The sequence below is a fragment of the Ptychodera flava genome, chromosome 20 (assembly GCF_041260155.1).
Source record: "Ptychodera flava strain L36383 chromosome 20, AS_Pfla_20210202, whole genome shotgun sequence".
NCBI classification, from domain to species: domain Eukaryota; kingdom Metazoa; phylum Hemichordata; class Enteropneusta; family Ptychoderidae; genus Ptychodera; species Ptychodera flava.
This window is the reverse complement of record NC_091947.1, coordinates 19,490,377-19,502,718: the sequence shown is the minus strand read 5'-3', so window position 1 is coordinate 19,502,718 and position 12,342 is coordinate 19,490,377. Positions and strand designations below refer to the sequence as shown.

The following is a 12,342-nucleotide window of genomic DNA, read 5'->3' as shown; positions in this document are numbered from 1 at the left end:
TTTAGGCGTTAAACAAAATCACACAATCGACTAGCTGCAGTACAGTAGCCCCGGAACAGTAGCTCGAGGTTTGCCAGGGTATTTAGGTCGGACGGCAAAACTAGACAAAAAAGCCGTCCGACCCAAATACCCAGGCAAAACCTCGAGCTACTGTACTGCAGCTGACAGTCGACCCGTATGCAAAGCAAGATCGATCACGGCCGAAGGAGGTTGTTGACATTGTTGGGGATCGCCAGGCCGCGTGTCACTAGTGTTGCAATATTGTCTGTACCAAATATTGCCCGGTCACATGACAAGAAAAACAAAACAAAACAAACCAAAACAGTCTATTCAATGAAACTAGTAAGTTCGTGTGTCTGGGCATTTTGTTTGCCGTCGCCTTACCAATTATTCGACTCTGAGGTCCAACGTCGAGAGTAGGTGATGTTAGCAGGGAAGCAGACTGCGAACATCGCCCTCTGGCGATGTTTAGCTTCAGTTTCAGTTTCGGATTTTGGAAAGGCTTGATTTTTGCACCGCTCAAGTCCCTGAAATCAGAGACAGTTTTTCTACCATAGAGCTTTGCAAGGTCAGTCATTCCATCGATCTCCGTTTAATAAAGTGAATTCTTAAGATCTTCATTATTTATATAACTTCAAAGCATGGGCGAACTTCACAAATTTTGGAGAGTTTCGATGGTTGATGTCAAAGGATCATTGAAAGGATAGGGTAATTTTGTTTACATGTATATCACTTCTGGTTCACTCTATTTTTTGTGCTTTTATGATTACTTTTTGGTGGAGAATGGCTGACTGATAAAATTGATAGTGGGCACAGCAAACCTATTTTGTTTGTGTTGTAAGCACTAAGAGTGCAGATACAAATTTTCGTGTTGTAAAATCTATGATGATCTTTTTCTTTACACTTTAAAACGCAATCAATTTGAAACACGACTGGCATGGCAGATTAAGAGTCAAACGTTAAACAAAATATAGAAATATACAGTTTCTGTCCACAGGCGCTCCTTAGGTTGCAGTGGCGGGCATATCGACTACGGGATCAATAGATCGATCCGAAAATCGATCTACTTAGCAGACTAACCAGCTAAGGAGCGCCTGTGTTTCTGTCGTTCTGTTGTACCACTGTCTCCATAAAAACAAACAAAGTGAGCGTTTTATAATTTGAGGTTTGAAATCTCTTTTAATTGAAAGTCTAAATGTTAAAATTCCCCATTGTCTGCAAAGTACCGCTTTGGTCATCATCGTCACTCAGAAAAGACAGAACTTTCAGTCGGGAATCCGAATACGAGCTCGTATCTAATTTGACTTCTCGATTGGTCGAGCACGTCGCCCTCTAGAGTTATTGTTTTGAAAAAAGAAAAAGAGAAGTCTTATCTAACGCGAGATCTCATGAGACAGTAATGACCCGGAAGTGTAACGTCCTCGTCATTGGCAACGGGATAAAAACAAGTGATCAGGTCACACAGAACAAGGTGGTCAAAATGCGCTAAAGAAGCAAGAAATCGAAGTTTCTACTGGAAAATTTTGGTAAGATGTTTTATTGCATAGTATAAGTTTGCCAAAATAGCTGGAACTGACGAGAAAATAGCTGTCGTTTCCTTAGTAAGGTGATCTAGTGTGTAGAGGGGAAAACAACAGACGCAGACAACTGCATAACTTGGCAATGCTAGTATTACTACAGTAACTTTACCCTTTAAACTGAAATTTATGTAACTAACATTACAGAGCACGGAATATCAAAAAGCATGACTTGCTCAGGGAGGTTTCGATTATAATATTTCCTGAGAAGGTACATTTTCAAACATGTGTCATGCGAAAAACACTTCATCATCATTCAGTGAAAGTTGAAAACATACATATTTTATCATTATTTGTTCAGTTTGAGCCACTGACAATAAAGACTTTCCAAGATGTCGCGGGCACAGGCAGAGAGTGTTATAAAGAACATTATCCGAGAGATAGCCCAGGAATGTGCTAGCAAAGGACAAGCAGTATCTGAGACGTTGGTAGCCTTCATGGTGAAAGCTGTCGTCTTAGATCCAGCCAACGAATTCAATGTGGACAGGACGTTGACCAAGGATGATGTACAAAAACTTATAAAGGTAAAGTCTTTCCCATGTGCTAGTGTCACATTATAACCATCATGAAATACCTTAAGTGTGTAACGAACAGTGGAAAGTTAAAATATGCCACATGTAAAAATGAATACAGAGCTCCTGGGTATAAAAAAGGTGAAGAGAGCAAACTGTATTCACATTTTGATTGTGGATTTTATTAATTTACTCAAGTATTACCTGATTAAGACTGCCACTGCATTAACAAAATGTTGCAATGTAGATTTCTGATAATTGACGCTTTTATATAATGAGCCTCAGAAAGCTGTTTTTATAATGGTATCATTTTGAAATTGTAATGTAATGATTATGAGTCAAAGTAAGAGAATTATACTGAATCAAAGCTAGAGTTATAATTTAAATTTTTTGCCAATATGCTCTTTCATCCATACTCCCACCATTACAGTGATGTTGTTGAACCTGTTTGCATAAGTTAAAAACTACTGAATGAGGTACTATGAAACGAGAGCCTATGTGTTTCCGACATTGTTACAAGTTACATGAACAACTAAGACAGTGATAAGAAATTCTATAATTTTAAAAGCTTGTCTTGACTACGTCAAATGTTCATCCTTACCGTATAGATGTTTTCTATCTCTGTCAGATCTGTGTTGACAGGTTGCTTGATACAAGATCCCCAGCCCTAGACACTGTTAAAATGCAGGTATACTTTGACATGAACTACACAACCAGAGGTAGGTTGTTTTGTGATGATTTCTGTATGTGTACATATGTGATTGATGTATGTTTGTTGCTGTAAAGGTACTGTAAGTGTCACACCAAAATTTGAGTTTGGTGTCTAAGAAAAATCAACTCCTTTTGAAACTGACAATTGCATCCAGACTTACTGTTGCAAATTTTGGAAAGGTTTCAATATTACTGTTATTACTGATGGCTTTGGTCAGACGTTGTTCTTTTCTTCCTTTATTTTCTAATGGTATTGATGTCAAACAGATGATTTTAATTTTGTTGTGTAATTTATTCTTTTTAGCTGACTTCCTGGAAGAACACAGAAGAGTGTTAGAATCTCGTTTGCAGCCTGTTGTCAGGGAGATAACTGACAGCAGAGCCAGGACAAGAGAAGAACTTGAGAGTCTGTACAGAAAGATTGTGTCGGCAGTGCTTCTCAGATCGGGACTGGGATCTCCCACGGATATTGCTGTGGTCAGAGAGGCAACTGGTTAGTGAAATATTCTTAAAATGCTAAAGTTGTAGTCATAGAAACAAGTCTATAACTACGGGTTTGACCAAAGTCAAGATAGAAATTAGAATGCACGGTTACTTCTCTCTTTCAACGGTGGACACGTACTGTAAAGTTATTACACAACTCAAATTCAAAACAAGTTTGGTTATTGTTTATTGTAATACAGAGGAATATCAATGGTATCTTGATCTGTTCAGAGGAAACAGACCTCTCTCATTTAAAATATGCACATGTACAGGATTCATTTCCATTGCAATTGCTTCTTGCTTGTCAACAGCTGCTTTGCAGAGTGTGTTCCCCCAGACTGAGCTGGGAACTTTCATGGCGTTGGTGAAACGTGACAAAGAGAGACAGCTGATGGAATTGACGCAGATCGTCACCGGCATCAGATTGTTCAACAAAGAATGTGGCAAAGGAGGTGAAGGCATTGATGATTGTAAGTGAACTTCTTTGATTTTCTTGTTTGTACAGCTGACTTATATGTCATACTTTAATACAAGGCAATGGTAATTTGTATCATACCATGTCAATGCCAACTACAATAACCTACAATAATTATCAAGGAAAAGTTATGTATCTTTCTGGCAAACCAAACTTACCGGGCTTGAGTTGAAGCTGCTAACAATGATATTGCTTTCTTGTTCTCTGCAATAATACATAGAATGACTTGATTACCAATTACTCTTTCTGTGTAAAAATGAGAAATTGAATTCCTAAGGGTCCTACCTTAGTATTGACAGGCAGCAAATGACAGGAAACAAAATTATATTTTTTATTTTGGTCAATACTTACAATGTGCTTGCCCAAGGTCAGACTCTGTGTCCAATCATGAACAATTCCAGAGTTTCTGTTCTAACTCTTCTGTCTTGTGGTGTTTCTCTTCAGTGCCTGCAATTCTGAATGAAGCCGTCCCAGCCACAACACAGAATGTTGATGGTGAAATTCAGAGAACAACAGATACAGCATTCAGATATACAGGTATTTATAAACTTGCTGTGATATTCATATATGGGTTGCAGGACTATATTAATCTCAAGAAAAAAGGGTAAAAACTAATTCATAATGTTTCATTGTTCTGTCATAAATTTCCAAATTGTATGGAAACATTCTCAGGGCTCTCCCCAGGGGGATTTTGAGGAATCACCGATCCCTCATCTTTCTATTCATATGTTCATAACCAAAGAATGTATTTTCACAACAAAATAACATGCAAATTATTTATTGTCATGTAAATTATTTTTTTGTTTTTCCAAGCTGTGGAGAACAGAGATTCTACAAAGTTTATTTTCCAAATGCCATAGAATGCATCTACAAGTTAAAAAAGTGTTCACACAAGATGCGATGATAATTGTTACTCCATATAATACATTCAAATTATTCACAATTTAATAAAGGTTTTATTTCTTTACTGTATTATAAACAATCTGTATTTCACAGCAAAATGGGTTTGATTAGAGAGTTTGATTTTTTTGTTTTTGCACATCCAGCTTTGGTTGAGAAGATGATGGCTGACCAAGTGAAAGACGGCCCATCACTGCAGCTTCTGAAAGACTCTCTGGTCAATGCAAGACAGCATGAAGCGTTCCTCAGAATCATTCTGGTAAGAAAGTCTGACATTCCCATATGTGAGCATTTCCAACAGTGCTAGATTTTCGGAAACTATTTCACCCTTCTCTTTCCCCTTTTAGAAGTATAGAGGTCCAGTTTTTACTCTAGATCCTGCCACAACTTTTTGGTGAAGGGAGGAAGATGAGCCGAAAGTTTTTCAATCCCTTGTGTGTTTCAGAGCACTGTAACGCATCATGTACATTGTAGCACAGGGCAATGTTGTCACTGCATGGATACTGTGATCTGTATTTATAAATGATGACGTAGGAACATTTAACATAACATGTCCAAAAAATCAGTCCAGTATTTCTATTAGGCTAAATGTACTCTATTCTCCATGTAAAGCAGCATAGTAATTGTACCATTTTAAAAGTGTAAAATGTAGCATTTTAAAGAAATAAATAAATATTATTATTATTAATCATGAGAACTGACACCACTTGCTGATTTCACTTACAGAATGATGTCATCAACTGTGCACAGCAAGTGGAGATGCTGGAGGCACAGCTAGCATCCAGGATGGAACAATTACAAGCCACGGTTCAATCCAAGACTGCTGTACCAACCGCACAAGTTTATGTAAGTTATCCAACATGTACTTTATATCATGATATCAAAAAGCTGGGTCTAAAAGCTTTGTGAGATGAAATGATGTACAGACTTGGTCAGTTTCTTAGTTCAAGGAAAGACAACGGAAACATTGATTTGCCAAATGTAATATTCAGAGTATTTTACACAGATGTACGGTATTTATAGATGGTTGTCTATAGTCACATACAAATAATACCAGTGTAAGGAAATGAGCAGTCTTGGGAAATGATCAAGTATTTTAACGAGGTTATACATTATGCTGTTTGTGTACAATCTCCTTTATAATAACCTCTATCATAATGATGTTGTAAAGTTTAGCCTTCTTCTTGTAAATTTAGTTTATCTACAATTGCAGGTTGATGGCCTCGCTTGCATAGTGCCCTCTATAGTGTCTCCAGTGGTAGCATTTTTTCCAAGCATTAGTTTTTTCCACCAACTTTTCCTTGGCAGTTATTTTGGTATTTTTCACATCATATAATAGTGCTAGTAAATTTATATGTGCAGGTCTAATTATATAATTCTATTGAGCTCTCTTTGATATTCTCAGCTGGCAACTGTTCTTGCCACTTCACAAAACCTTGGCACACATTAAACACACTGGGCCACATCCTCCTTATAGTAATAATCAGCGCTTGTGTGACGGTGCCTCCTATTGTAATTAAATACAAAATATTCCTTGGATAATAGTAAATTGTATGACAGCTTAATATGTGCCCATGTGTTCAGTCAAGCCAAAACGTTATGCTACTGTGTACATGCTGAAGGATTGAGTTTTATCATTATTTTGTACCTGTAGCCACAATTCATCAACTTGGCACTGATCTGGAGCGGCTTTCAGGATGAAATGGTACTCCTCAGTGTACTCAGCAACATCCTGGCAAGTCTTGAACCATTCACAAAGGTATGTAAACAACTGGAAAGAAAACATTCTCATGGTCATGTGCTGGTAAAATGTATAATGTATCACACACTAAAATCAGTAAATATTGAGTGTATTCTTCATTGTTTGAAATGGCGAAAAAAGACAAGAAGCCAGTTTCCAATCTGTTTTGTTTATTGGTCCAATGACTTAACAAGACAATAGTCAGCAATCAGATCATATTATGGCACTATTTTGATGGTCAAAGTCAAACAATATTGAAACTTTTGTTTCCTGACTGTTGAGAATCAGGTTGACGTACACATTATGTGAGTACGAAGAGAGATTCAGGAATTTTGATCAGTCATGCGTGATTTCTTCTTACATTTTACAAAAATAGAAATTATGTAATAATCTATTTCATGTGTATTCATTATGTATATACTCAGCCTTTGTTAAGGAGTTTTCAGTTCGTTTCCCAGTGTAATCACCAATTTCAAGATATTTATCAAAACAAACCTACAGTAAAGAAAATTATTATGATGGACAGTCAAGATTTGGAAATTGTCGTCAAAGTGGAAGTGAAATGAACATTCTAGAAGCTCTGCTTCATCGTGGCACAGTGTTGCAGGGAGAATTTGAACGCAGACTTACACTGCTCACCTGACTGTCATCTTGTGCGATTGTAGGGTCACCGGGAAGTTTTTACCGATGAAATGCTGCAGCCGTTTATGGAGGATGTGTACATACAAACTGATGAACAGAGAATCAAGGATGTGAGTGTACAATTCAGTTTGGATTGTATGTGTGCAGTCACACACACATACAGTAAAGATTTTGTCAAAGAGCGAGGGCTGCCCAGGCCTGTCACATTGCCTTGAGCACTATTTTTCAACAACCAATATCTGTACTTAACTTTTCGAAAAGCTTCTTTGTTGAAACATTGTCTCCAGAATGAGATGTAGATACACACATTGTAAATTCCATTCAATTAATCAAACAAAGTTTACTATTTTGAAACTAGTTGTTCAGTGGGGAACACTTAAATTTAACTCCATCAAGCTTTTCCGGATCATGTAGCTTATTATGATACAATGTTTTCCACATCAACAGACCACAGGACCAGACCACCAGGTGAATCCGTCAGACTTCAAACACCTTGACTGGCTCTTCCCAGAAACTACTAAGAACTTTGAGAGGCTTCCACTGCAGTACAGGGTAAGCTCGCTTCTGTCATTACTGTAGACTGGCACCGTCCCTCAACCCACCAGTCTGGACCTTGCGACAGACTCATTTTGACTGTATACTATGACATAATGGTTTCGGCATGTTCCACTGGGTTGCCTTGTACTAGGCCCGGTCACAATATGGAAGCAAGCAATGAAAACATGCACACTACTGCTCTTTGAAATCATGATTTATTAATCATGTGACACCAAAATAACAGATTATTGATGTTCTTCTGGACACTTACTGTCCCTCCCTGTGCTCCAGTATTTTGAAACACCAAGTACTGGTAATCATTTTCTCAACAAAATAATTGCCTGTAACATGTTCATGCGTTGTTATAGCTGACCAAGTACCTTTGAATATAGACTGAAATTTTGAAACATTTTTCCTGCTTAAAATTATCACATAGCATTTTTTGCAATTTTAGCAAGTCATGTATAATGGTACATCTCTTTGCATAGCACAATTACTCATACACAAATTTCCCCAAAATATTTTAGTATATTCCCATAAATGAAAGTACCAAAAATGTTGCATTATCAATCCTGAAATTTTAAATATTCATTAGCCTCACTGGCCTCCATTCATTAAGCATTTGAACCTAATTTTCATTTTTTATTTCGATTTTGTCCATTTTCACTAAAGGGCTACTGTGGTTGGACACTGGTGAAGTATGATCGGTTGCTCTTACCCGGCAATCCAGACATTGGTGTGTTGCGCTACAAAGACCGCTATTACACGTTTTCCAGCAAAAAAGCAGCATATGAGTTTGCTAGTGAGCCTGACAGGTAAGAGACATCTTAAAAATCATTTATCGGAGAAAATTCAACAGCAGAACCATGAGCGTTACCATGACAGAAGCTACAATAGAGGGCGCACTTTAAGATCCAAAGAGTTCACTTACCGTACTTATGTGTGAATGAAGGAAAAGTATGGCAGCGACATAGTTAATGATTCCTTGTTCTCCTTTCTGGTATTACAGTTTTATCATGATGGTGGCAGATGGAGCTAAGAAATCACCAGAACTTATTCAATTGTTGGAACTACACACACAGTTTGCAACTATCACACCATATTCACAGGTAAAATACATCATTTAGGCTGAAGCGTGGTGTTTCAGTACAACTCTCCAAACCTCATAAATCTTTTGCAGTCACCATGTGCAGATATCAGCAATACTAGTAGTAAGAAAGATTGCCTTGTGACAGTGAGAACTCTTGCATTTATTTTTTTGCTCATGCTGGGCTGTGTACCGGTATATAGAGTAAAAATCTTGTGGAAACCCCATAATATGGCCTTCTAGCCCCTCACAAACTTAATGTAACACACATGAGAAGTTATCTGAGCTGATTGGGTGATGCAAGTTATGTGTATTACCGTAAAATTCCCAATTGAGGCCGCACCTCTAATTGAAGCCGCACCCTGACTTTGAAACATTGTCTTGGTTCATTGTTTGCCCATTTTGGGTTTTTGAATTGTACCATTATAGAAGCCGCACCCCTTCTCTGAGCCCATCATGAAACAATGCATGCTGAAAATCACACCAGCTGGCTTGTGTCCGTGTCATTGACTAGTGCTAATGATTGACAGGTGTCTTTCTTACAGAAAAAATACCCAATAAAAAGTTCCTTTTTAACACTACTACCATTATGCATTTTGTAATTGATAGTAACAAAAGTACAAACAATGCCCCATGTATCGGCACGTTTGTGTGTATGTTTGAACACGGCCTAAGTTTTTGTCAGTGTGGTAAACACCGCCATAGTCAATTACCTGATGCAACAATTTTGAAGCAACGGTGTTTGTGTACAAGTTAAAATAGTTGAGAGATTGAGATACCATGTTTCAAATACATAGTTTTCATTCAATACCCACGTACCCTTACCGATGCCTGACGTACAACACCACCACCTGCATCATATTGACATAATGAACTGCCTATACTGTACTGCTGAATGACTATGGTGGGTGCATATAAACTTGTACACGTTCCGTTTTTGATCATGAGAAAATAAAATTTGACCACAAAACAGTTCACAAAAACATGCCAGTAAAGTTACCAAAGGTCATTCACTTGCCTTTATTGCACTATCCGAGTATGAGCCACCGGTTCGGCAAAACAAGACAGCTGTAAATCAAGGGGACCCACGCTATGGACGCTTAATTTATGCTAATTTTATGCACGATTTTTTTCAACACCATTTGATCTTCTATCGCTTTCAAAATCGACTTGCACGTCCAAAGAAATTGATTGTACAATCTCTGAATACAGAAGCGACATTTTTGTGAAATTTCAGCGTCCAAAAACCCCTAAACTTGAAACCATGGAGGTAGTAACAAAGACATCATGCATGCATGCCATGCATGTCAACATGGCCGACCTTAGTGAGACTATTCTATTTAGGGGACGGGGGTCAGCAGGGTCAGTACGTGTCATTTTCCTTACGATGCTGTCAAGGGAACTCCAGTTTCCCATTGTTTTAACATCTTTTAATAGTTTCCTTATTATCTAAAAGGAATTTTACCAAGTTTAACGACCAAATACACTCTCCTAATGTTTCTATATTGGAGTTACACTAGGGTAGGGGCTTTTTATGCGGGTAATTTATTCACGCACTAATTTGCATAACAATAGCGATTGCCCCTGCACTGCTTGGTGAGCATTGAGAAAAAATATCGAAACACAGGAATGTACGTAATTGAAGCCGCACCACAGTACGTGGTTTATCCCATGATGCAACTCGATTCGTACACACAGAGATCACCATTCTACCACCGAGGGCGCCATTATAAATATGACTAAAGCTGTCCCAAAATAGCCCCCAGCTGGAAATTGAGGTCGAATGCGTACGCATGACTTTTATCCTCGTTCGCAGTTACGTCAATGTGATAGCCCGAAAGACGTACATTTTTCAGTTTTTTTCCGGATCTTTATAGCATTTTTCTATCCAAAGATCCATATCATAGAAAATTGTCGTTAAGTTTTCATTTTTTTGCCTTTTTGGGGTTATTTTAAGCTATCTCTTCTCTGGTTTTTTATCAATGATGCCTGGAAGAGTGCATACGCCATTGCCATGCTTGCTCCGAGTAAAAGTATGTTCTCAGATTTTTTTTGACCGATATTTGGAAATTTCAGCGCAGTCATTTTGTGAAAAATGAGATTTTTTACTGAATTTTGCTATTTCTCGATTACAAACGTGAATTTTGAAAAATGATCAACATTGGATTGTCGTGCAACTAAATACGATTCCAACGATATACTGCTTGCCTATGTTGACCCCAAAATCGAGGGAGGAGATAGAGTTTGAAAACGGACAGTCACATCGGAATGAAAAATGTACTTTGCCATGTTATAATTTGCTTTTGTATGCACATGCACTGTACTCAGGCTTACGCTCGCTTGTGCCGGGATTAAAAGCGTACGAGACACGGCGCTGAACAAATACAAATGACATGGCTGTATCTGTGTATTGTGTACCGGTATGTAATTTCTCGATCGCGCGAATATGAATCAATGTTCATTTTTGAACGGTCCTTGAACTGTAGAGACTAGAACAGATAGGAACGTGGCTTTGCATTGCCAACTGTTGACAAAACCTTTTTGTTACGACGCGTTTACAGGGTTGCCGGTCTTCTGCCGGGGACCGGCTGATGTAAACAACTCTGGCCGTACGTAAAACTATAAAGGCGCTACGCAGTACGCTATACACATGTTACTGCACGCTCACAGGATACTGAAGTGTTTACAGAACTTTCACGATCGCTTGTTGAAAATGCGGTCTATTAAACGTTCACAACCGGAGTCACAAGCTTTGCTGGTTTGGAAGGGGGTCGATTCAGTGCAGCTTGCGTTCGCCGAAAATGTGTTTCTGTCACCCGCGTAGCCGCAGAGCTGACATTGACAAGTAACTCGGTAATGCATGCTATCAGTGTATCAGACATCGCCGCATTTGTGCAAAAAGTTGCATCCTTTAATATATCTACTGAAACCCACAAAAACCGTGTCGTACTGTGCCGGTACATGTCTCTGGCCGACGATAAATACATATACGTGCATACAAGAAAAACTTTCCACTGTCAGTCTAAATATTTTCGAGGCGATCGCAACGCGCTGATGACTGTAGCTGCATGTACTCAACTTATGCATCGTGTTTCTATGGGTGCATACGCGTAATGGGGATAACGCATGTGTAACGGGCAGGCCGATCTCCGTGTGTACAAATCGCATTGCATCATGGGTATTTTCACGTACCGTGCGCACCGGGACTTCAGTGCGCGATCCCAGGGGTCCCTCAAAAATGTTTCTAATACAAGCCGCGGCTTCAATTAGGAATTTTACGGTACCTGTGCTGATTGGGTGATGCAAGTTATGTGTATTACCACCCGGAAAAAGGCTCTGCTAGCATCTTCTGTTTGTTTGCATGAATAAGCCTCCCTATTTCCTCATATTTTTGATAGATCACAAGTGTATAACTGAATGTTTTTCTTTTCAAATGATCATCAGGGGCGTGACCAAGGCAAAATGATTGAAAAACCTATCACCAAATGTGACATGGGTGTCCAGACTGACACACACATACTGGAACCCAACATTGTCAAGTCATACGAATGGAATGAATGGGAACTCAGACGTAAAGCTATTAAACTGGTAAGTTGGAAAAGAAGTCTGTTGTCCAAATCAATCATGTACCAGTGCTTTGCTATAAAAGTTTGTGATGGAAAAAAATATGAATCTGT

General features: G+C 38.6%; 1 protein-coding gene across 2 annotated transcripts in view; it reads left to right on the top strand.

The window, feature by feature from the left end:
* Positions 1-1,385: 1,385 nt before the first annotated feature.
* Positions 1,386-12,342, top strand: part of LOC139120259 (cilia- and flagella-associated protein 206-like) — a 29,517-nt gene continuing 18,560 nt past the window's right edge. The window contains exons 1-14 of one of the 2 annotated variants that reach the window (XM_070684507.1): positions 1,386-1,526; positions 1,879-2,101; positions 2,718-2,808; positions 3,105-3,293; positions 3,595-3,753; positions 4,203-4,295; positions 4,805-4,917; positions 5,385-5,504; positions 6,313-6,417; positions 7,065-7,151; positions 7,489-7,593; positions 8,251-8,393; positions 8,588-8,687; positions 12,110-12,253. In XM_070684507.1, coding sequence (XP_070540608.1) covers positions 1,910-2,101; positions 2,718-2,808; positions 3,105-3,293; positions 3,595-3,753; positions 4,203-4,295; positions 4,805-4,917; positions 5,385-5,504; positions 6,313-6,417; positions 7,065-7,151; positions 7,489-7,593; positions 8,251-8,393; positions 8,588-8,687; positions 12,110-12,253 — 1,641 coding nt within the window. In that variant the 5' untranslated portion in view covers positions 1,386-1,526; positions 1,879-1,909. The remainder of the gene's footprint in view (positions 1,527-1,878; positions 2,102-2,717; positions 2,809-3,104; positions 3,294-3,594; positions 3,754-4,202; positions 4,296-4,804; positions 4,918-5,384; positions 5,505-6,312; positions 6,418-7,064; positions 7,152-7,488; positions 7,594-8,250; positions 8,394-8,587; positions 8,688-12,109; positions 12,254-12,342) is intronic. The other variant, XR_011549064.1, reaches the window with a different exon arrangement.